This window comes from Meles meles, chromosome 12 (genome assembly GCF_922984935.1).
Source record: "Meles meles chromosome 12, mMelMel3.1 paternal haplotype, whole genome shotgun sequence".
NCBI classification, from domain to species: Eukaryota; Metazoa; Chordata; class Mammalia; order Carnivora; family Mustelidae; genus Meles; species Meles meles.
The window spans coordinates 38,137,671-38,164,423 of record NC_060077.1 but is presented as its reverse complement, the minus strand read 5'-3'; the positions used below and the strand labels follow the sequence as shown (position 1 = coordinate 38,164,423).

The following is a 26,753-nucleotide window of genomic DNA, read 5'->3' as shown; positions in this document are numbered from 1 at the left end:
ACGTCCTCAGTAGCATCTCTAGGATTCTGAGGAGAAAGAAGCAGATATCCGACAACGAGTGGTCCTGTGAATATAATTAATTGCCCTGTTAGCTAACCCTAAGAGATTTATTTTGTGTGCATCTAATGGTAGTAATATATTCCATATTTTGTTGACAGTGCTCACATTCTGCTCCTAGAAATGCAGTATGAGTTGTAATTAGCCGACTGAAATTACACATTTGTGGTTATGAAGTTGCGATTTATTGCTTCCAGTGTGATATATTTCTACAACAGTGCCCTTCAAAGTCTGCAGTGATTATCAGTAGAACTCACTAGAGTAAATGTTCCTATGGAATGCCTCATTCACACTTAGCGGCATGCTAATAGAAATGGTTCCAGCAAAGACATTGAAGATAAAGGTACTACAAATCACTAACTTAAGATGTAACCATTATAAACCCTTTCTGGATCAAAGCTCAATTTGAAGAATAGCAGAAGAGAAGAAAAAAAAGACAGTGAAATCAGGCCATTTGCTTCGGATGAGTTGGAAGGATTTTCAGTTTCCCTGAGTCATTGGACTTTGCCTGCCAACACTACCCTCAAAACAGCGTGTTATCACAGGTACTGGTTAATGCATAGCATCTAGTTATGCTATCAGACCTCATTTTCCCATCACACTTACCTAACTCTTCCCTTCTGGCCCAAGAGAAATGACAGGTCTCCATCTAAGGCAGACTGTGTTGCCCGCGTCATGGTATTGATTCAGCTTCTGTCTTAAAAGCTTTCGACCAGTGGAAGAAGTCATAGAAGGATTGGGATAGAATGATGGTCAAAGTGGCATTCATCCCTGCCCCCTGTTGATATGATTTGATCCTGCCATTTTGGTGTGGCCTTGGTAGGAGACACAACAGCACTATCCCCTAGGTAAAGGCCCACAAAGAACATTTAAGTACATAACAGAAGAACATAAGATTTTCTATTTGTAAGAGCTCTGTAAGATAGTTTTGTTTTGGTTAGCCAGGATCTTGAAGATGCAAGTCAGTGAACACAAACCTCTTTTTGTGTAAGCTTTAGACTTCATAAAGCCGCTATCTCTAGTCTGCTAGTTACCACTCTTGACAGTAGGGACTCTGGAAACTTGGTCAAAGATACGGTTGTTTTGTGCTAGGCTTAACTATTTTACTTGGCAAATTTATGTAAAGTTGGAAACAATTTTACCATAATGGAATTTTTAAAGATATTAACAGAGAGGAAACTAGCATGCATGTCAAGAAAACTTGAGCAGTAAACAGATAGAACTCTTGGGTTTTTAATTGTGGAATTTCTTTCATGTCTGTATTTCCTTAACTAAGAAGTGCTGAATTGATGCAGGCTTATTTGTGCAGTGGAAAGTAGGTTTCTATGGAAATTAAGGTAGAACAGCATTGTTTAAACTAATATCTGAAATATTTAGTCATTTTATTAGTAAATAAGATTAATGAAAACCTTGGGAAAATGCATTAGAACACTTCTAATGGATACCTGTGATTAATAAGGAAGCTGGCAAAGAGATGCATGTTAAATCTGCTTATGTATAAGGGATCTGGAGCTTATTAAAAGCTTTTGTAAACATTCAACTAATGAAGCATTATATAAAATTAGACATTTCCTTTGCATTGTACAAAGTCACTAGACTTGAAAAAACACTTTCAAGTTATTTCTAAATAACTTATTTATGATATTTCCCCTAACACTAGTAATTTAAATATTAAAAAATCATATTGTAGTAAGGAACATTCCAGGGTAATTCCACTCAAGCTTCCCTGGGGGAGCCTTTGTCCTACTCGTCCTTGGTTTCTAGAGTTATTACAGGATGGAGTAGCATGAATGATCATTATTAACCTCATTTTATGGTTTGAGCAGATATCTGGCAGATAAATCCCATCTTGCATATAAAAAAACCAAAGCATTATTTCAGTTGAAATGTGTTCATTTGTTGGAGGTCACAGGAAAGGGAGTAGTTCTAGATTCTCCCTAGGTCTTAAGAGAAAACCAGGAATTTATGCACAGATGGAAATCAAGAAATAAACTTCAATAACAGTCTGGATAAATTTCCAGTAGCCACAAAGTATAGGGAGGGATGTCTGCCCAAGCTGAATTTGGAACATGGCATAGATCCCTCTTCTATGTCATGAGAAAGAGAAGAGTCTTCACAGCACCTGTGTTCCAAGATTAAATACATGCAATCTTTACTATATTTTACATTCTCTGGTCATGTTTTAGAAGTTTGGGATATATTGAATATTCCAATTTCTTTTTATCTGATTTTCTTTTACTTTGGTAGAGACACTGCAATAGTGAGTTAAAGCGGCATGTCTCATTTTTAGACAGGTAAGAATTCATAGCCACAATCAAGCCTGGAGCCAAGTTCTTGAACCAGCCTTGGCTGCAATTTTTTTATCTATGTATTGGGAAGAATAGTAGTTGGTTCTCAGGATTGTTTTGAGGAATAGAAACTACATATAAAGCAAGTTACTCATAATAAATGCACATACGGTAAATGGTAGCTATTATTTCTCAAGTTTTCATGCTGACTTTCCCTTACCAATTCTATATCTCTTTGCATTCATGTCTGATGACCACAATTAAGGAAAGCAAAAAATCAGACTATATGGAGTAAGTATATTTATGGATATCTCAAAACAGAACATTTAACATCAGATTCTGCCCAAACCCATAAAAGGTAAACTTCTTAGAAGAGTGTGTAGCACATAATAAGTGCTCAGTAAATGTTACGTATTTAATATTACTGTATTTTCATCATCATTTCATAAAGACATTTAAGCAGTCTGTGTATATATTCTTTCTTTTAAACCATTTAAAATGCTTATATTCCCTGCATGCCATTTAGGTTTCTAAGCTTGAAACTCTGTATCTGGAGCTTGGGCTCAAGAATAATACTAAGACATTATCAGGGATAGGAAAGAGCAGTAATTGCATGAAATTCTATACAAATCAAAAGTCACAAAAGGCCTGGAGTCCTGCTCAGAAGTTTATGTTCTCTAATCATTATATTATTTCATGCTGAATTCTCAAGCTTTTCTCTTATGTTTTCCAATTACATAATTATAAATTAATTTTAGAAGATGAAATATATTTATCAATGCACATTAAGATTGGTTTCATGTATCAGAGCCTCAGAGGAAAAGAGCCTTAAATAAAAGCACTGTATTTCTCTCTAATGAAAGTTTTGGAAGTAGACAGTTCCAGGATATTACAGCAATTCAGCAGTTAATCAGGAACACTGGATCCTTCCTCATCATTGCTTTGAACAGTTAATATTTAAGTGTTTCCTGGTCCATCATGGCAGTGTGAGCAAAAAAACATCATTATCTTCAATCTACCTAATGGGTGGGAAGATGGGAAAAAAAGATGGTGAGCCTTTCTTCTTACAGATAGCTCCCAGAAACTGTTCTTGATCTCATCTCGTATACCATTCACCAGAATGTAGGCATATGGCCATATCTCACTGCAGAAGACATAAAAAATTCTAGTCTTAATTCTGGGCAGTGCTATGCCCAGCTAAGCTTTAGGGATTTCATTATCAGGGAAGAAGAGAATACCAGATACTGGGAATAAGGAGGACTATCTGACATTTGGACTTCACCAGAATTCTTATAATTCATTTCTCTTATGTTTTCTTGTTCCCCTTTTCTATATTAGATCCCATGCGTGGCCCAAGAAAACTGGAAGTGGTAGAAGTCAAATCTCGACAAATCACTATCCGCTGGGAGCCATTTGGATATAATGTCACTCGCTGCCATAGTTATAATCTCACAGTTCACTACTGTTACCAAGTCGGAGGACAGGAGCAAGTGCGAGAAGAAGTAAGCTGGGACACAGATAATTCACACCCTCAACATACAATCACCAACCTTTCACCGTATACCAATGTCAGTGTGAAACTCATCCTCATGAATCCTGAGGGACGGAAGGAAAGTCAAGAACTCATAGTACAGACGGATGAAGATTGTGAGTACTTTTCAATGATATGTTTATGAAATATACATGCCCTCAGAAAAACAGCTTTTATTTCTTTTAAATTGAGGTCTCTAAAAGGAAAATGAAGGAACTAGTTACTCGGTTGAATAATATAAATGTGCTTCTGGAAACGTAAGCATGGTTTTGAAAAGGTAAAGGAAGAAAGATGTAGAGGTTTAATTCCTTATGAGTCATATAGTTACCTTTCTATATATAATTATGCTATATTGCTCTAAATAGTTCTTCATTCAAGTTTTATAATCATGTTGGACTTAAGAGTTGCTGCTGGGGTACTATTTATATGAAATACTTATTTAAATATATTGAAATGGTATTCTGAAACATACTTCATTGTTCAGATAAAAATTCAGCACAAAATAGAGGCTGCCCTTGCTTTTCAGCACAGTGCTGAGAAATTACCTCATTAGGTTGGTGGCTGTGTAATAGATCATACTTCCCATAGGAACAATATCATAATTGGATATTACCTCAATAAACAAGGATTTAACAAATAGACAATGCATGTCACCAGCAACTCATCAAAAAAAGCAAATACACAATTGCCATAAACCTCTGAAATAATTTAAAATAGTAAAATTACACATTGAATCCCATAGCAAGGATATATGAGTTTTACATTGATTGTACAGGGTACTCCCATGTATAATAACATTTACATTTGGCACATAAAATGCAGCAGTAGTGTATCATATATTTGACCTACAATTTATTTGCCAGGCATCAGAGGAAGTGACAAAGAACTTGAGAAACCCACCAAATGAATGTGCTTACTTATTCCTGAGAAAAAGAGATGTTACACTTTTTTTTTCTTATGCAGCTGATTATGCCATGATCCTTGATTATTGAATATAACATACATTAAATGTTTACAACAATACTCTATTGTACCGTTTAAAGAGTTAACAAAGGTTTTTTGAGTGTTTATTACCTATACAACACCCAGCATATTGCTGTGGAAGGAAAACGTGGGAACAGCCAGGATAAATGAGGAGCTGACCCTACAAATTTCTCTTCTCTTTTCTATAGCCCCACAACCTACCTGTGCTGGTCACTCTCAAATAGTTGTCTTACTGCCATTATTTTTGTAAGGAATATGAGTTTGCTACTCACCCCATCAGGCTGAGGCTAAAAGCCCTGTCTCTGTTTCTTCCAGTTCTTCCTTATCTCTCTGAACAGTGAAAAGAAAGTATCAACGTTGTCAGTGGGTCTCCTCTGACTCTTCCCTACCCCCCTACCCCCGCATTTCTGTGCTTAAGTTGGTTCTAACTCCTGCTATTTCTAATCCTAAAATGTTAGAGTGTGCTTTTCTCTCCTTTTCCACTACTATATCCACATCCTCATTATTTCATGCTGAAATTTGTAGCCTTCCTTGGTAGTTCCAGTTTTACTCCATTCTAATGTTGCCTACTCACCCACAAAACTAATCTTTAAAATACAATTGTATCTCCGTGGTGTCGGTTGTTGTTTCTCCTCCTTCATTTATGATTTTATTTACTCGAGTCCTCTCTCTTCGACATCAGTTACAGCAGCATTTTTCTAGGTAAGTCTCCTCTAGCAAGGGAAATAAAGGCAAAATTAAACTTTTGGGACTACATCAAAATAAAAAGCTTCTGCACAACAAAAGAAACAGTCGAAAAACCAAAAAGTCAACCTACTGAATGGAAGGAGGTATTTGTAAATGATATATCTGATAAGGGGTTAATATTCAAAATATATAAATAACTTATACAACTTAAAGAATTTATACAACTCAGTACCAAGAAAACAAATAATCCAATTAAATGGGCAGAAAACCTGAATAGACATTTTTCCAAAGAAGATATACAGAAGGTCAACAGACACATGAAAAGATGCTCAACATCACTAATCATCAGGGAAATGCAAATTAAAACTAAGAATGGCTAAAATCAAAAACACAAGAAATAACAAATGTTGGCAAGGATGTAGAGAAAAAGGAACCCTCATGTACTGTTGGTGGGAATGTAAATTGGTGCAGCCCCTGTGGAAAACAGTATGGAGGTTCCTGGAAAAACTTAAAAATAGAAATACCATATGATAAAAATAGAAATACCATATGATCCAGTAATTTCACGACTGGGTATTTGCCCCCCAAAATGAAAACACTATTCAAAAAGACATGTACCCCTATTTTTATTGCAGCATTATTTATAATAATCAAGATATGGAAGCAACCCAGGTGTCCACATATAGATGGATAATGTATGGAATATTATTCAGTTGTAAAATAGAAAGAAAGCTTGCCACATGGCATGGATGGATATAGAGGGTGTAATGCAAAATGAAAAACAAATATCATATGATGTCTTTCATATGTAGAATTAATAAAACAAACAAACAAATGAACAAAGGAAGAAAGAGACAAACCATAAAAGAGTCTCTTAAATACAAAGAGCAAACCGGTAGTCCCCAGAGGGGAGGTGGGTGGGGGTATGGGTGAAACAGATAAATGGGATTAAAAGTACACTTACCCTGGGGGCGCCTGGGTGGCTCAGTGGGTTAAAGCCTCTGCCTTCCGCTCAGGTCATGAACCCAGGGTCCTGGGATCTAGCCCCGCATTGGGTTTTCTGCTCGGCAGGGAGAATGCTTCCCTTCCTCTCTCTCTGCCTGTCTCTCTGCCTACTTGTGATCTCTGTCTGTCAAATAAATAAATAAAAAATCTTAAAAAAAAAAAAAAAGTACACTTACCCTGATGAGCACTGAGAAATGTATATAGAATTGTTGAATCATTGCCCTCTTCCCCTAAAACTAATATAACACTCTCAATTAGTTATACTTGAATTTAAACAAAATTTAACAATAAAATAAAATACATCTGCATCATGTCACTCTCTCCACGGAGCTCTCAATGACTTAATTTAAATCTTGACTTTCAAGGTTTTCTGTATTCCTGGCTCCTTCTCTAGAACTAGTGGCTTTTCCTCCAGTCCAGCTTATTCTGCAAAGATGTCACCCAGACGTCAGTGCCATAGGTCATGCTTCTTCCATTCCATGCTCTTCCTCAAGGTCTGCTCTCCTGGGCCTCCTGCCCTCCATCTGGCTGCCTCTCACTTCCATCTCCTCTGCTGCCCTTCAAAGGACTCCTCAGTCTTCAGGTCCTTCAAAGAGCTGCCTCCAATTCTTACAGCCTGTAGCACTCTCATCCTTCTGACCTCCTTTGCACCTGATAAGAATCTTTAAATCTCTGGGCTTCAATTTCCTCATCTGAGAAGTGAGAATAGTAACAGTTCTCAGCTGTATTAGAGTTAGAGGAAATTTACATAGAGAGCTGTTTGTAGCTGACAGGGGTGGGAGGGGCGCTTTAATAAGTGGTCATTATTTTTGCTGTAATGATTCAAAGCAATTCCTTATGACCTTTCCTTGATCCCTCTCTCTGCTATATACAATCTTTTGTCTCTTACCTATAACCTAGAGAGAAAATCCTTCTATTCCTCTGTAACACTAGATATCATACTGAGTAGGTATTAAAACACTCAAAAGTATTCTGTTAATCCCTAGATAAAACAATAAAGTTTGTTGGTAATCATCTCATTCGTGTTTTAATCAACAGTAACGTTTTAATCAACAACAGGGGAAGATGTAGTCATTTCTAGAGATAAGCAGGTATGTCTTATTCATGAACCCACATGCATGGACCCCTTTACCCCTTTTGGGTTTCAGATTAAGAAAGGACATGAGCTAAGAGTTCTGTTAAGTTCTGTCGATACTTGAGATCAGAATAACTTATCTTTTTGTTTGTTTAAATTGTCTTGTTATTCCCGGAAGTTGGGGCATACATAATTTCCAAATAAAAACCTATTATTTTCATTGCACACTGGCATCCAGTTAATTAGAAAAACTTTTATTTCAAATTATATTTCCTAACAACAACAACAACAGAGACTTCAAAAAGAGAAGAGAAAAGAAAGACAAAAATAGAATAATTGTCAATACCGAGTTTGAAGAGAAAAGAATGATGAGGTCACTTTATGTGTCTACTATTATAAAAGGCATGAAAAAGTGTGTGGGAAAAATTATCTTTTTACTAATGTTAAAGGTATCACAAGAGAGAATATTTGTATGTTATTTAGAGTTTGGATAGTAAAGATGAACTTAGTCCAACTTCTTCATTTTAAGCATGAGGCACCTGAGACCCAAGAGGTTCAGTGAATTGCCCAGACTACATTAATTACTGAGAAATCTTAAATGAGAACCCAGGCCTGCAATACAGAATCAGTATTTTTTTTTTCTGCCAAGCTATACTGAGCTCTATTTAAAATAACTATAAAATCCTACATCTACCTCTGTACCCCCTCAACTAAAAAAATGTGGATTACCTGTGAGTGTCCTTTTGCAATTCTAGGCACTCTTTCCAATCTGTGGAGATCTTACCCACCCTTAAAGGACTATTCATATCCTCCCATAATCTAAAACTTCTCCAACCCCCTTTTCTAACTTTATTGAGATGTATTTACCCATTCATGAGTTGATGAACGTTTGGGTTGTTTATACTTTGGGGCTATTATGAAAATGCTATTAATATTAGTATATTAATATTCATGTATAATTTTATATTAATATTTGTGTAGAATTTTTTGAGTAGTGTGTGTTTTCAGTTCTCTTAGGTATGTACCTAGGAGTGAAATTCACAATGTGCATCTATTTGGAGAGCTGCTAGACCATTTTCAAAGGAGATCCTTTGAAATCCTCCTTTGAAAATGTAGGATTTTTATATTCCCTCATCAGTGTATGAGGGTTTCAGTTTCTCCACATCTCACCAATACTTATTATCTACCTTTGGACTATGGCCATTTCAGTGGTGCAGAGGGCTATCTTGTGGTTTTGATTGGCATTTTCCTGCTAGGTGGTGACGTTGAGCATCTTTCCATGTGCTTATAGGCCATTGATATATCTTTTTTGGAGAACTGTTTATACAGACCCTTTGCCCGTTTTTAATTGGATTATTTGTTTTCTTATTGGTTTTTAGTAATTTATGTATTTAAGATATAAGCCTCTTGTGAGATACATGATTTGTTAAACTTTTCACTTTCTTGATAGTGCCCTTTGAAGCACAAACCTTTTCATTTTGATGATGTACAGTTTATCTGTATATTTTTTGTTGCTTTTGCTCTTGGTGTCATGTCCAAGAAACTATTGCCTAATCCCAGGTCATGAATATTCACATCTATGTTTTATACTAAGAATTTTGTAGTTTTAGCTCTTATATTGAGCTCTTAATCAATTTTGATATAACCTTTTTATATGGTGTAAGGTAAGAATCCAGCTTCATTTTTTCACATATGAATATCCAGTTGTCCCAGCACCATTTGTATTATCTTCCCTTTAAATTTTCCTGGGCCCTTAATGAAAATCAATTGACTGCAAATGTAGGTTGTACTCTGAATTCTGCTCCACTAATTTGTATGTTTATCTTTATGTCAATACCACACAATCTTGATAGGTAGTTTCGCAGTAAGTTTTGAGAAGTGTGAGTCCTCTCTCACCACTTTATGATTAACCAGAGTCACCAAAAAATTTGACCATGTACCTTCAAATACATGTATAAGTACAACAGATATACTAGTTTTTAAATAGAATAGACACACTAATACACTAAATTTTGTATGATATTATGCAATGTAAAAACTGAATTTAAATGAAAATGAGATAAACAATATTTTTAAAAATAACATTAAGTGTTACTTTATAGAAAATTGGCAGGCAAATTTCCACCTTTCCTTATGTCAGTTATATTTATCTGAAAAACTAGTCAAAAGGTGTTGCATATTTCAGGTTTTAAAAACTGGCATAAAAATTCCCAAATTCTTTTGTATCGTTAATGAATAAAATATTTTTAAATATTTATTATTACATATTATTTCATCTATATCACATCTTTTTAGAATATTGATTTTGTGTGCATTTTTAACAGATATATTAAATGTCATTACAATAGTTCATATACATTTTTCTTTCACATAATTTTGTCACTTGATATTATAACTGTAAAATATATAAAAATATAAAATTATACATATAAAATTCATCCATGATAATGTATATAGCTGTCACTATACTCAGTCTTTTTTGTGTTATATTGTGTGACTATAACAACTTACTAAACCATTCCATTTGTCCCCAAATTATTATTTTTATTAAAAAATTCTATGTTGGTGCACCTGCGTGTCTTAGTGAATTAAGCCTCTGCTTTCAGCTCCGGCCATGATCTCAGAGTCCTGGGATGGAGCCCCACATCAGACTCTCTGCTCAGCAGAGAACCTGTTTCCCCATCTCTCTCTCTGCCAGCCTCTCTGCCTACTTATGATCCCAGTCTGTCAAATAAATAAAATCTTAAAAAAAGAAAAAAGCTATATTGACATCTTACTATATGTCTCTTGGTACATACATGCAAGAATATTACTAGGAAATATACCTGGAGGTAGGATTATTGGGTCACATGATACACGCCTCTTTAACTTGACTCCGTACTATCAAATTATTTTCCAAAGCAGCTGTACCCATTTCTGCTCTCATAAGCAACGTGTGGGAATTCTTCTTGCTCTGTATCTTTATTTCTGAAGAATGTAAAAATTCATTTAAAAGGTGATTACTGAGCTTCGTCAAGTTGATTCAGACTTTAAAGAAAAGAGTGATGAGACTATTTTCTTTATAACGACAGTGTGGCCAAAATGGTTTTAAAAGAAAACTAAGTGTATCTATGGACTATTAAATCTTATATCTTAATTGAGAGTGAAAAACCTAATATGTCTAGGAAAATCTAATTTGGGGGAGTCTTTCAAACATTTATTGATTTTTCACCCCCTTCTAGTGCCAGGAGCTGTTCCTACTGAATCCATCCAAGGAAGTACTTTTGAAGAGAAGATATTTCTTCAATGGCGAGAACCAATTCAAACATATGGTGTCATCACTTTATACGAGGTAGTATATACATTCATTAGTAATTTAATTTTTCATTATAATTTCTATGATAGCTAAACTGTCTAGTATTTAAAAATGCATAATGGCATCATGTCTTTTAAGAAGGTTAATGCCTTTGATAGTTACAATGTTTCCTGCATAGAAACAAACAAACAAAAAAAACCCCAGGTTTTTCAATTATGTGTCATTTCAGGAAGTATGCTTATAATGATTTGGATGTTTCTTGACTATATGTTATTATATGTAAAGACACAACATGGTATTAAAAAAAATCAGCCGTATTAAAAACAGTAAGTATTTTGAAGTGTACATTGATTAGGAGGCAACCACATAGTCTTATTCTTGCTAGCTATAAAATATTTTACTCCTGAATTATAGAAGAACACTGATTATCCAATTAGCAAAGTCAATAGACATTGTCTCAGGGGTAACAATAGAATAATGTCTTTTGGTTTCTTAGTATTAGCAAAACATCCTTTAGACTTCCTTGACATAGTTTTGTCTACTGAGGCATATCAAATGATTGAATGATAGAGAGCAGAAAAGAATTTGATGAATTGTTCAACGAAAAAAATAACAGCAGTAACAGGGAGTGACAGTCATCATCACATCTGTATGAGCATCATTTCACTGTGCCTATTGTCATAGAAACAAGCAGGTGCATTTTTTTTAAGCAAGCATTTATTTGAATGCAAATTTAACAAAATTATATGTTGTTAGGTTTCTAAAAATCGCGGCAATTCCTCTTATGGAAACTCTGCTTGAATACCTTTCAGAACTGCTGACAAAAGACTGAGCAGATTAGCTGTCAGACAGTAGTCACTGGTAAACCCCCTCCCTGACCCAACTAGCCTTACATTTATGTTTCCTTACACCTTTAGAAAATTGGTATTGAGATGCAAAAAATAATGTTTTTAATTGGAAGCTAAACAACATAAGAGAAAAGAAAAAGTTGATTTTCATGTTAAGTTATTGATGCTGTTCCTTGGGCGGCTTCATTGTAAACGAATTCAGTGTTATAAAAATCTGTGGCTCAGCTTTGAAAGAACTAAGTGTTATCATCAAACAAGTTCATATTTTTTTCTCAGTGATCAGATTTTTAGTTAATATTGTTGGGCCCAAGACCGTTTTCTGGGCTCAGTTTTGGAGATTCCTACCTAAGAATAACAGAATATATTCCAAACAAGATAACAACCTTTGAACCAGTGTCAAGTGCCAAGAAATAAATTCGTCTGTCCTAAAAGCCACATATAGATATCTAGACAGACAGAAAACGATAGCCAGATTCATTCTTCTTGACGCCGCTGAACATACATCTTTGTGTAATAAGTAACTTTAGCACAAAAACAATAGGAATAATAATTGAAAAGAAGAGTCTGTTAATCTCTCTGAATTCAGCAGCCAGGGTCTCCCAGTTGAACACTGACCTAAATGCTGTTATAATTGGGGATACCTGAATGTGCCGTAAATCAGGGTTTTAAAAATCAGATCTAGGTAAGTGGATCAGGTTGGTTTATTTTTCTAGGTACCAAAGGGAAAATGTCAAATGTGCGCATTAGGCTTCAATGATGAAATACAAGTTTTCTCGCCACCAAATCTTTCTCTCTCTTAAACCCCTTTCTGTTCACGAAATAGGTCTTAGATGGGGTCTCAGGAAGGAGCGCTTCTTCAGCTCAGACGCACTGTATGCCATGCCCGGCCTGAGCGAGAGTCAGTGATGGGCCCAGCTTCCTCCTGGAGCCAAAGACTGATGTTGAACCAGACTTGGTCCCCTCCGGAGGACCATTGTCTCTGGCTACTGACATCATGCTAAGGAAATAGAGAACAGTTGTCCCCTCAAAAAAGGCAGGAACCTTAGGGACAGTGTATTCTGTCATAGAAGCACATTTGACTATAGGTAAAAACTGGAAAGTGAGGTAAATTATCATAGTTGGAGAAAAACTTAGTAACAAATGATACAGGTGTTTCATTAAAATAGGAAACACAGTTGGCTTATTTTTGCAAGAGAGAAGAGAAAACAGGCCAAATGCTGTAGATGTTGTACATGAATATGCTATGGGTTCAGATTATTTTCAGGTTCTCTTTATCTATTAGGCAAACGTACCACACCAACAATGATTGGGAAATGCTAACATCATCATTTTCTGCCAGGAGTCATGGCAGTTGGCAGCATTAAAGCATTCTTCCGATCCTAGTCTTTGCCTCTCCTTTTCATTCCCCTGACAACCATTTTCAACCTTCTTGAACTGGCCTTTCCTGTTTTCTGCACCTTTGTTCAGAATCTAGCCCTTTTGGTCCCTTACCTCTTGATCAGTCCTTTTAAAAAAAAATTATTACCATATAATGTATTATCTGCTTCAGGGGGTACACATCTGTGAAGCATCAGTCTTACACAATTCATAGCACTCACCATAGCACATACCCTCTCCCCGACCCCCCAGCAACCCTCAGTTTGTTTTGTAAGATTAAGAGTCTCATGGTTGTCTCCCTCCCTGGTCCCATCTTGTTTCATTTTTTGATTAGCCCTTTATTTTTATCAGAGTCATCTGCCTAAAACCTAGACAGATAAATACAGCTTTCCTCAACAGTGATCAAAATTTTAATTTTTTTAAATTAGAAATGTAATATTGCTCTCTGAAAGGATATTTTAAGTACAAAAGTATCCAACATAATATCATTGCTTCTCAAGTTCACTTTTCAGAGTTAACAACTGGGTATATGACCTTCCAAAATTTTACAAGGTAGAAGTTATAGGGCAAGCAATCTCTATTTATGAATAGAGATCGATAAAATTTAATAAATGCTAGCAATTTTTATTTTATAAGAATAATATGCCATATAAGAAACTACCTCACATCATTAAAAAAAACAATCAAAAAAAACAAATGGATTCACATTCTAAACACAAAAATCAAACTACCAGAACACTGTAAGAAAAATAAGGAAGATATTTCTGTAATGTATCTTACTAAGCTTGACATAAGATCTGAAAGTTATATTTTAAAAGATTGACAGATTCACTTAAATAAGAATTTAAACTTCTGAACAACAAAAGATAGCACTAGGAAAGTCTAAATACAGACAGAAGACTTGAGGAAATTATTTTCAAAATTTATAACAGTGGATGGGCTATTGGGCACATTAAACTGACTTGATACAGATTGCTAAGAAATGGACAAAGCATTCCATTAGAAAAACTGAACAAAGAATAAGAGGAGGCAACTCATAGGAAAAAAAATCCAAGTAGCATTTAAGTGAAAAGATACCTATCCTACCTTACTAGTGATTCAGGAAGGAAATAAAGCAAGTGCTACAAAAAGTTTATGTTTGTATAATATATGCTAAACAGTGATGTGGGCAAATGCACGTGTGCATAGTCTGTTGATGGAAACATACATTTTGCATCTCTTACATAGGCAAATTGGGGGAACCTATCAAAATTTAAACATTGCATATCAAGCCTATTTCTAGAAGTTTATCAGCCAGTAATACTCTCCAACACAAAGCAGTATAGATATAGATATAGATATAGATATAGATATAGATATAGATATCTATCTCCAAGTATTTTCATTGTACCTCACTAACTCTATATGGCTCTTGATTGCCTAGTAAGTAAACTCCAGACTCCTGGCCATGTTCTCATCAACAAGCTTTGGGAACAAAAAGGGAAAATATATATATACATATATATTTTTTCCTATATACATATATAATATACATAAATATTTTTAAATAAATATAATATATAATATATAATATAATATATTATATTTACTATATTATATATATAAATATATAAATGGATATGTATAATATTTAAATCATATATATCATATATTAAATATATATATATATATATATATATATATATATATATATATATGGAGGGAGAGATTGTAAAAGGTATGGGGAGAAGACAGAAGTATAAAGGTACTGTCCCTTCTCTACTAGAAGTAACAGTACTGACAACTAATGAGAGAATGAAGTAAGTGCCAAAAGCAAACCACTTTACTGTGTGAGGAGCATAAAATGCAGTGTTGTGGGCACATAGCAAAGTAGAATATACTGGATTTGTCAACTGATGGAGGCATTCAGTAGTTAAAGACTCCTGAAGGTCCTGGGCCTGGATAACTGGGCTCAACTAAGCACTACTGACTGAGATAGGGAAGAGTGTAGAAAGGAGTAGAATTTAAGGGCCATGTCAAGAAGTTTCATTTCAGTGTTCAAGGCCTGCTATGATCTAATTCCAACTCATTCATTACTACATCTCCCAATATTTTTCTCCTGGAACTTAATGAGCTACATGTATGGAATATTCTTTTCTCTGAAAACCTCCTGAACTGTCACACCACCTGCTTTGGCTTATTTCCTTCTTTCCTCCCGATGCTCTCCCTCCTGTCTCTTCCTGTGGGACTTCTGCCTCTCTTTCAGGTTTTTATCTAAATATTGTACTTTTCTCTGAAGTATCCTAGGTTCTTCCTCCCCGGAATCAGATTTCATTCTTTGTTCCTCTGATTCCTTGGCTCTCCGTTAAAGGACTGTATTTAGCACTAGCTGAAATTCCAATCAATTCACACTCCCTAGAAGATTTTTAATCCCTTTCTGGCCAAAAATTGCATGTTATTCTATTTTGGTTCTTTATGAATCTTTTGGTTCAGAACTTGAAACTATAAGTAGAGGAAGTGAAGGTAATTTGAGAAAATTTCAGGCATCTATGTATGAATCGGAAATCATCCAATAGAAGCAACAGTTGACCCCATCTCACCTAAATGTAATCCCCACCTATGTTGTTTGCATGTCAGTTTGCTTTTGACTTGGGGCATCCCATAAAACTGCATATGCCCAATGTGGAACATCAGCATTTTTGGTTTTGTTTTGTTTTTTTTTAAGATTTTATTTATTTATTTATTTGGAAGAGAGAGAAAGAGAGCACAAGTGAGGGGGAGAGAAGGGGAAGAGGGAGAGGGAGAAGCAGACTCCGCATTGAGCAGGAAGCCCGATGCGGGACTAGATCCCAGGACCCTGGGATCATGACCTGAGCTGAAGGCAGACACTTAAGGACTGAGCCACCCAGGCACCCCGTCAGTGTTCTTCACACAGACGGCATCAAAATTGCCTTGGCCCTCAGCCGGCAATCCAATGCAAGCGTGGAAGCAGAATCCAGTGCAAGCGTGGAAGCAGTCCCAAACTTTCCTTCTGGGAGTTTCCTGCTGCTTTACTATAGTCTGGCACTTCATAGGCTCTTAATGAACAAATGAAAAAATAAATGCCAAAAGGACATGGTACATTTGGGTCTGAGCATAGAGGTGTTTCTCTGTGTCCTTTAGAACAACTGCTCAGATAATATGTAGATGGAGCTTCCACTCTCCCACAGACAGTGGATTCTAGAGTGGATTGCTCCTATTCCTGAGGAGCTGGGTTTTTTATTCTTGGTATTCTGGAATGGCTTTGAAAGGGATCTGTGGGCTCTGGATGGCTTTGAGAGGGATCGATGAACTTTCTCACATTTTGTGTCTGTATATATACAACATACTTGGTTGTTAGGGATTTGTTCAAAGAGAGGGAGAAGAGGGGCAAGTGGGTGGCTCAGTCAGCTGTGCGTCCCACTCTTGGTTTGACTCAGATCATGATCTCAGGGTTGTGAGATCGAGCCCCACATGGGGCTTTGTGCTCAGCATGGAGTCTGCTTGAGATTCTCTCTCTCCATCTCCTTCTACCCCTTCCCCCACCACTCACTCTCACACACACACTCCCTCAAATAAATAAACGAAATCTATTAAAAATAGGGAGAGAGTCCATAATTGTTATGAGTGCATGCCTTAGTGTGTATGTGCATTTTTAGGTGTCAGGAGAGAGGATCTATTAATCTTAGTAAAATTCTCAAAGGGCTGTGAGCAAAAGACCCATGACGGAGTCCCCGTCCAGCTTATCCTGCATGACCATGGTAATAGGTGAATACCAAGCTATCTGCCCCCATGGAGCAACAGATCCCTTGCTCTAGCATTTGCTTTCTGCTCTGTGGTCAGAGCGGATGCCGCGACAGCCTAACTTGCCCTAGCGAGAGCACATGTGAGCGCATGCGCACACCGCTTCTCCCCGGGAGCCTTTTGAGGAAAATATGTACTGAATGCCAAGTATGTACGGATCGCTGTGGGGTCAGAAAGGAGAGTAAGACATCAGTCCCTCCTCAGAAGGAAGATGCACTTGGGTGAGTAGTTCCACTTCGTTTGGCATATTTAAGCCGTGATTTCAGACCACGCGAGAGCGTTCACAGCACACCATGGTGTCTCGCCAGGTGAACTGCACAAACACAGCCACACCAGCAGGCATTCAGCTGAGCCAGTGATGGTTAGGCCTTGTCCTGGAAGCTTTGCAGAGAAGGAAATGGGAGCTCTGGCTTCAGACATGGCGGGCGGACACACTTTGTTCCAGTCTTGCCTAAACTCCCAGCATCTTTGAAAGCATTTTCTTCTTCAGGCACTTTTTTCCTTTTCTTTCTTTTGATTTCCATGACAGCTCTCTCTGTTGGCTTTTCTGGTTCATTTTTTGGTTTCTCCTCCTCCACCACTGATTATATTAAATGTCAGTGTTCTCTCTCAAATCCTTTCCCCAGCGACCTCTCCCATTCCCAAACCATAATATTGCAATGCCGATCACCCCCACATCTCTCTTTCTGGGCCAGACCTCTCCAATCCCAGCCTGATACTGTGCACACTATGTCCACAAGCCAGCAGTTCTTTTCTGCTCCTTCGTTCCATCCCGTTTCAATAAGCCGGGCTATCTTTTGCTTAAGCCAGGAATATGGAACCTATCCTGCATTCCTCCACCCCCCCCCACCCCACCCCCACCCCCCACCCCACCCCCACCCCCCCCCCACCCCCCCCCCCCCCCCCCCCCCCCCCCCGCCATTCAGTCAGTCACTGACTTCTGACTTCTGTCCGTTTTGACTCTCAGATATGCCGGTTCTTTCCATTTACGGCTCTCTTTGCCATGTTCACCTTATTCCCAACCATGGCACTGTCAGAGGTGCTGAATGTTCCCCCGTGGTCTCTGTGGTGGTTCCTGGTGGCCTCCCTGCCTCCCCTAACTGCCTTCATCCAACAAACCACTTCTCCCCCTGGCAGCTAATGTAGTCTTTTCATAAGGGAAATTAGATCATTTGGTTTTCATGCTTTAAAATGTTCCAAGGCTCCCCCTTGGATGCATCCATGCTTCTTATCTTAGGGTACAGAGCACTGTGTGGTATGGCCCGCGCCCACTCCCTCAGACCCTCATCGAAGGACCACACTCCCCTCGCTTGCTGGGCCACAGTCACACAGGCCTTCTTTCTGTCCACTAACTGTGTGCAGAAAACTCCTGCTTCACAGCCTTGGTTCTTGCTGTTTTTTTCCCAAACTCTTGGCATGGCAGGCCACAAAGTTCAAGTCCCCTCAGATTTTTTTTTAATTTATTTATTTGACAGACAGATGACAAGTAGGCAGAGAGGCAGGCAGAGAGAGAGGGGGAAGCAGGCTCCCCGCTGAGCATGGAACCCGACGTGGGGCTCAATCCCAGGACCCTGGGATCATGACCCAAGCCGAAGGCAGAGGCTATAACCCACTGAGCCACCCAGGTGCCCCTCCTCTGATTTTTTTTAAGATTTTATTTATTTATTGGAGAGAATGAGACAGAGATAGAGAGAGCAGGAGCAGGGAGGAGAGGGAGAAGTAGACTCCCCGCTAAGCAGGATGCCTGATGCAGGACTCGATCCCAGGACTCCAGGATCATGATGTGAGCCGAAGGCAGTCGTTTAACCAGCTGAGCCCCCCAGTCTCCTCAGATTAACTATCAGCTCCTCAGTGGCCCCTTCCACAATCATTCCCAGTGGCTGAGCATGTAGCCCTCTCTGCCTACAATATTCTTTTTTTTTTCTTTTAGAAAGATGGTTTCTTTTTTTTTTATATATATATATATTTGACAGAGAGAGAGATCACAAGTAGACAGAGAGGCAGGCAGAGAGAGAGAGAGAGGGAAGCAGGCTCGCTGCTGAGCAGAGAGCCCGATGCGGGACTCGATCCCAGGACCCTGAGATCATGACCTGAGCCGAAGGCAGCGGCTTAACCCACTGAGCCACCCAGGCGCCCCTGCCTACAATATTCTTTGTCTTAGCACCGTGTTTATTTCATCTACTGAATTTTAGTATTTTGAAATTCTTAAATTTACTTCCTGCATCTCTCCCAGCTCCACCCACTATAGTCCAGATGCCGAGCTACCTGCAGGCAGGGCCTGTGTCCACCCACTGACCACAGTGCTCGTGGTGTCAGTGTTCACCCCATCAATATTCCAATGGAATGAGTGAATCTGAGCAGGGAGAGAAAGCGGGTCATAATGGCGCTATCACCTTCTAGGCAGGTGAATGATTATGAGCCAAGGAGTGTCAGAAAAGCCCAGTGTTTGTGGTAAGAAAATCCTTACCCCCCGACACCCTCTGACCAGGGCAGAAGGTGATGTAATGGCCTTGTGTCAAGTATTCCGAGATACGTTGCAGGTCTTAAACCCCAAGGTAGGGAGTTCGGATTTTGTCTCCTATACAAATGTGTCCCATTAAAGTTTTTAGTAAGGCAGTGAGATGAACAAGGAGCTGTACCTAACCCTGGTGGGCTGTGCTCATCCTCATTCACGAAGACCGTATCATAGGTGTTGAATTGTGTCTCTACTTCGCCATCAGCCTGTTACCTCTTCCAGGACAGGTCTCATGTCTCCCCACCATGTGAGATTGCAGCTCAGAGCACCAAGCTTGGGTCCCCGGAGGCAGGCAATGCATGTGTTTAGAATGGGTGAATGAATAAATGAATAAATAAATTTTGGGGAGCAAAAATGCCATCACAGCTTAGACCTACCCTCTCTGAACCACCCTTTTCTCTAGAAGCATCAGAATGAGGACTAAGTAGACAGCGAAGCACACGGTGGTACCGATGCTGAAGTCCCTCCCAGAGCAGCAGGTGGGAGATGCTGTCTTGTCTCTGGACTCAGAGTAACCTTGTGAGGGAAATCGGCTAGAGGGTTAACAGTAGATATGCCGCCTAACTCTCAGAATGGTGTGCACTGTGGTGATTAATATATACAGCAAACATTTTCTTGCCAAAGTTTAGATGATTCAATCTAAATAATCTCGCAGAGAGGTCCCCCTAATTATAATGACATGGTATAAATATAAGAAGAAAGAATGTCAATTATCACTCTGTATAATAACAGTGTTAGTGTTCATGCACATAAATTATAAGGAAGTTTACCTATTTAAAAGCAAGAAAAGTGCTCGGTTTTGCAATTTAAAACTTTTGATATGGCACATTTAAAAATTATGTCATTACAACCAGTAGAAGTTTGTAATCACCACTAAAATGCACGCTCGTGAATAGTTGATGAACTACTTACAGTAAAATTCTTTAAAAAATCATTTGAAAGGGCAGATTTAAAGACACCTATGATATGTTTATTTTCACACATTCCAGACGCATCCAATGTGCTTTGAACACCTGTTGAGTGGCAAAGATAGGAGAGCCTTCTAGAGCGACATTCCCAGAAATGGCAGCTCCTAGTCCTGCACGGTGATTTACATATAAATTTTAGTAAATGAAAATTTTAAAAAATGCTAAGGGCCTCAGTCTCATGAGCCACATTGCAAGGGCTCTGTCACCACTTGTGGCTGGTGGCTACCATGAGAGTGCGGAGTAGAACATTTCTATCATGACAGAAGTCCTGTCGGACAGCGTGGCTCTGAAGAAGAAGTAAATACGACCGTTCATGAGCACCACGGTCATACCATCAGGAGCTCCTGACGTGTGTCTGGGATTTATTGTGAGAGCAGATATCTTTGCCCACCCTGATGAAAACATTTAAAAGCACCCTTGTTCCCAGTAGACAATACTCCTATTCAGTACAGAATGAAACTGGCCCCTGGAGGAGAGATGAGGCCTTACCCTTGTACGGTTCTTATCTGTTTAAACTAGTTGTACATTTTGTGATGTTGTTTTAAGCCAACTGTAATGTAGTTTTTCCAAAGTGACATTTTCAAAGCAAACAACTTCGAGGTATTAGCTTAAACTTGAACTCATCCTTTATGTTCTAATCTACTGGCTTTCAGTTCCTCTGTCTATAAAAGTATTAACTCAGAGCAGTTTTGGCTGAGTTCCTGAGCCCCTTCACTGGATCCAGGATTTGAAGTGTCTAAGTGAGCAGAGGAGCTTATCATGAAGCATCTGAGAGTGCATACATCACAGGGGTTTATTGGATAAAGATGTGATCCCGGTGCACCTGCTCCAGACATGTTTTCGCTTTCTTATTCTCCTGCAGATCACCTACAAAGCAGTCAGTTCCTTTGACCCCGAAATAGACTTATCCAATCAAAGTGGAAGAGTTTCAAAACTGGGGAATGAAACCCATTTTCTGTTCTTTGGACTGTATCCGGGGACCACGTACTCCTTCACCATCCGAGCCAGCACAGCTAAGGGGTTTGGACCTCCAGCCACAAATCAGTTCACCACCAAAATATCAGGTATTATACCTTTGTGAGTTATGTCTTTCATCAGAGATAGCGTTTTTGTAATTTTTCCTCCCCACTGTCAAGGATACAAAGCTCACCCCGACTGGCCCATTGTATTCAGATGAGCACTTGGGCATATGTACAAATCAGACTCATGGAATGGAATAAGATACTGCAAATACTTATAATTTGGAAGCTTAAGATCCTGCTGCATTGGCAAGTAGCCACATTGTGTCGTTTTGCATTGGAGGACCTGAGCATGAGTGAGGGTTCTGGTGGGCGTGCTCCTACCCCCTTCACGGTACAAGTTACTAGAGCAGCACCATTGGAAAGATCTCTGCGGTGAGCCATGAATGATTGAGTGCTCAGCGGAAAGACAGCATTATATGCAGTCTGCTTCCAGAAGGATTAGCCTTCGCCGGGACCTTTACCGTTCATTGTTGCACGTCCTCTGCGATGACGGAGGGGTGGTCCCAGACACTTACAGCCTCCAGCTTTTTGCTGGTAGAGACTCAGTTATGCCATCCAACCAAAGACATAATTTGAGAAGTAGTTCTGGGCATGTGCAACTGTGCAGAAAATGTCTTTGTGCTTCAGACTAGAGGAAATGGAGGTGCCATCTGCTGTGGGATATATAATAGCAATGAACACAATTCTATGGACATTTCCTTTTTCCATTTTCCCCCTTTGGGTATGAGTGGTGAAGTATTTGAGTTCTGACCTTTCCTATTTTGGTTAGGGAAAGATGAGCAGGAGGCTGGTGAGGGAAATAACTCTAGATAAGTAATATTTAGCTTTATTTTATCTATTGTCCCTCATTTCTAGTTTTTGGAAAGTTTTTGCTTAGAATCAGAGGCAGGCTTACAACAAGAGTACTATAGGGGTGTGTAGGTGGCTCAGTGGGCTCTGCTTTCAGCTCAGCTCATGACCCTGGGGTCCTGGGATTGAGCCCCTTGTCGGGGCAGGAGTTCCCTGCTCAGTGGGGAGTCCACTTCTCCCTCTCCCTCTGCTCTTCTCTCTGCTTATGTGCTCTCTCTCTCAAATAAATGAATAAAATTTTTTTTTAAAAAGTACTATAAGCACTCAATTAGGTTTTGAGGGAGGGAGGTTTGGAATTTTGTTTTTAAGCAACTATAACTTGAGGGGAAATTTTTCATCATATAAGATTTTATTTATGAGCACAAACTCAACTTGAAGTTCAACATACAATTGATATTTCATAGCAAACATTAGGTAATAACAATATGGAGAGTTGGAAGAAGAGGAAGATGCCCTTGTGAGGTTAGGAAAATGCCATTTAGTCCTACATCTCTGGAGACCACTAGACTTGGAATCAGAAAATCTGGCTTCTAGTCGTACTTTTCTATGCACGCCCTCTCTGATCTTGATCAAGTGCACTGACAACCTAGATGTAATTAAGATGATAGAATCTGGTGCTTTAACTTATGATGGAGACTGAAGAGGAAATGTGTGCCAGTATGTGTATCTCTAAGCCTTCTTTGTTTTGGTAGTTTTCCCCCTATGGAAACCATATTTCAAAGAGTATTATCTTAAAGAAGATGTTCTTTTAGAAAAAAGAATTCATTTTTACCATTTCTCGTTATACAAAAATTCTGGTTAATATGACTCTGACCACTGTTAGCCTACCAAGTTCTTTTAATTCTATCCAAAAACAAAGACAGTTGACATTTTAGTTAGCCTGCACAGACTCATCAAGAGTAACTATTTGATTTTTATAGTTCAAAGAAAATTACAGTTTATGGGCCCCAATTTTCTACTTTCATGGACCTCAGAGAAAGAACTGTTCTCTATACAAAATGTAATTCTGTGTTATGAATCAGAGTTAATTTTTAATAGAATTGGAGTTCATTTTTAATGCTGGGAAAATCCAATAAATGGAAATGAGATATAACCCATGCCTTTTACATAAAAGCTTTTTATATGTAAGAGATTTAAAAAACTATATTTGTAAAAAAAAATGATCACTAGTGTTCTCATCAGTCACCTATACCTGTGGTTCTTTAAAAAGACCATGTGCCTCCCACATCACAGCTTTGATCCATCTAGTCCATGGCAATGACAAAATTATTGAAGAACTCTATCATTATCTTCACATGAGAAGACTAAACAATCTAGAAAACAAAGAATGCCGGAAAATAGACTTGGAAATAGGATTCTCTTGAAGTGGGGGAAAAGAACGAACATTGGTAGAATTATATTTACCTGATGCTCTTTATTATCTCTTTCAATTCCCATAATAACCCTAGAGGATAATTCCTCCTATTTTGAAAGAAGGGTAAAGTGTAAGATCCAGAGATAATTCGTGAACTTAATCTCTTACACTGATTAAAACAAAACAACAGAAAGTCAAACCAAGCCTTCCTTACTCCAATTCCCATATCTTTTCCACCTTCCTGCTCTCCCTGACAGCCCATCCATGGTCACTAATTTCAACAAGCCTCTCTGACTTCTACAGTCTTCTTCAGATCTCTAGATGGATCTGGGCATACACAGAGTTTTCCATCTTGACTTTGATGGGAGAGCTATAATATTCAGTTTTATGATCCTAGTGATTATTTCTTAAATATGCATTTAAAGCTATTTCTAAAGAAAAGCATACCTACCGAGAAGTATACACATTGTAAGTGCCCAACTTGATGTATGTTCTCAAGCTAACCTACACCCATTCAGCAAGAATGCAAATCAAGAGACAGACTATTAGTACCACCTCACAAGCCCCCTCATACTCTCTCCCAACTTGAACTCAGGATCAAAGAAGTTGACATATACTGGTTTTAGCAGCAGTTCCTAATATTCTGTATAAGATATATACACAGAGGCCGCCTGTGGTCGGTTCATAGCTGTAGTTGAAGTGCACTGTGTTCTTAATGTTCTTTCCAAACAGAACTAGGAGGAAAACTGAAAAGATCGATCAGAAATAACGAGTCTTCCATTTCACACATTTTCCCCCCCAGCACCCTCTATGCCGGCTTATGAGCTCGAGACCCCTTTGAATCAAACGGACAACACGGTGACAGTCATGCTGAAACCAGCACAGAGCCGAGGCGCGCCTGTCAGGTACTGAGCAGAGGAGGGGTGGGCTGGCTCCAGAGACACAGATGCTAACATCCCACTGATGAATTTCTTGACCGTGTTTTCTAGGGATTTGCTGTAAACATCAGTCAGCATGTAAACCCGTATCTTTATTAGCTCTAATTAAAAGAAATGACTCAGGAAAGGGGATGTGCTTTGATGTGGGGTGATCAAGTATTGTGTACAGAGTTTGATTCTGATGCAAGTGGGTTGTTCTTTGAAGATAAGGAACAAAAGCCTTAGTCTTTTGAGAGGTGGCTTTGAGTCTAACAAGTAAGTGCTTGCTGCAATTTTGTTACCCAAGGGCCAATGACATTTTTATCTTGAGCTCTCATCTTTCAATGGACCTTTGGGTTTTTTCCACCTTGTTTGTTTGTTTACCTGGGATTTTAAGTCAGTTAACTTCTGGGAAATTGGCCGATTTCTCCATTGAATATGTGGTATAACTTTTTTTTTTTTTTAAAAGAAACAGATGATTGGAAAGAGCATTGTGAAGTCTTTATTCGAACATATTTAAGTTTATTACCAACGTGTAGGCCCAATTTCTCATTCCGTGGTGATTTATATAGCTAAGAAATTACAAAGTGTAACTTTTACAGTGAATGAATAAAATAAATTTATTCTTCCTAGGAAGGAGCAAAGGAATGCCTGAATAACTCTTGAGTATGAACTTGTCATAAGCTCATTAATCTACATAAATGAAATTTCTACTTGTTTCAGAGGGATTTAGATATTCTGTACCATCAGAATAGATTCCTTTCAAAATAACCTATTATTTTGAATAGCGTACCCTGAGGAAACGTTTACATTCCCATTTAAGCCTCTGTAGGATTTGTTTCCATACTCCTGGTGTAGAATTTTACTCCATTAACCTTTTGAAACGTGGCTCTATTTGATCATGTTTTCACTACAGTATCATAGGCAATCAGTTGGACTTCTTTCTACATGATAAGATAGGTACAAGTTTCATTTCACAGAGTTAGCAATAAAAACAGAACAACATTCGTTGATAGGCAAGTCCGATTGGGGTGGGATCACAGACATTTTTATTTGAAAAATGTAGAAAATTTTAGGAGACAATTTCTAGTTCCCTCTGTTGACTTGACATAGTAGGAAGGGATTTTCATGTCAGGGATTGAGGACTGCCCTCCCTAAGCTCAGTCAGTGAGAACACTGTGAAATGTGTGAAAGCCCTACTTCAAATTTAAGATATTATTACTACTAGAAAAAACGTAGCCGCTGACACTACCTAGGCCCCTTGTGCTGACTTGTGTGCAGTGCCGAGGGGTTGTCCTAATCCGAATGACCCAAGACACATGCTCATTAGACAGCTGGCCAAGATCCGAGTGTATCTGTGGCCACAGGTCAGACTTTTTTCACTCCAGAAAGTTGAAGTCTTATTAGATGAAAACTGATGCTCTGACCATGGCCTCGGGAGCATCATTTTCTTGTGACCCGTTTAAGAATCACCTAGACTCAGCAATGCGGGCTGTTCGGAGAAGAGTCCTTGTTCTCCTACAGAAGCATCACGATAAAATGAAAGCGTACAGGCCACTCACTTTCAAGGTCTCCAAATGGAAGGGATCTGAAATCCTAACCTTCTCAACTCACATAAACTCCTTTTCATCTTCTGTTCTTATTACCTCTTTCCTTCAAACACTTTCAGTCAGATTTTCGTCCCTATCTCTGTATAGATCTTTCCAAGTCTGAGTTTTCAAATGATATTCCTTTGGGTCATCTATATCAGCCCCTTCCCAATTCTCCTTTCCTTACTTTTTTAAAAGTGCCTCTTGCATCCACACTACCATTCATATTTTCTAAACGTGCCTTCGTTTAAACAAGGCATTGTTTTCTTGTTTTCTTTTATACCTTTCTAGTTGTTTTTGGAGACTGGAGTCTTATCAATTGGTTAATTGTAGATATCCTCAGGCTTTTTATTCTTACATTATAAAAATATACCTTCAAGTGCTTGTCAGAGTGTCCAAAATACATGGCTTCACCACGTTTCACATCACTTCTTGAAGGCCAGTCTCTAACTCTGCTAACATTTCAGTTTCTGTTAGCACACCCTCCTTCACAACTGTCATGATGCCCTATTTCCAAGCTATCCATAGCTCCACTTCGATTAAACATCGCCTTGTTATTGGCCAAACATTCCTTGAATTTTCCAGGGTTGC

At 38.5% G+C, this 26,753-nt stretch overlaps 1 protein-coding gene across 14 annotated transcripts in view; it reads left to right on the top strand.

The window, feature by feature from the left end:
* PTPRM (protein tyrosine phosphatase receptor type M) overlaps window positions 1-26,753 on the top strand; it is a 793,799-nt gene that overhangs the window by 489,319 nt on the left and 277,727 nt on the right. For all 14 annotated transcript variants that reach the window (XM_046025010.1, XM_046025008.1, XM_046025007.1 and 11 more), the window contains 4 exons: window positions 3,684-3,992; window positions 10,849-10,958; window positions 21,294-21,495; window positions 24,459-24,561. In XM_046025010.1, coding sequence (XP_045880966.1) covers window positions 3,684-3,992; window positions 10,849-10,958; window positions 21,294-21,495; window positions 24,459-24,561 — 724 coding nt within the window. The remainder of the gene's footprint in view (window positions 1-3,683; window positions 3,993-10,848; window positions 10,959-21,293; window positions 21,496-24,458; window positions 24,562-26,753) is intronic.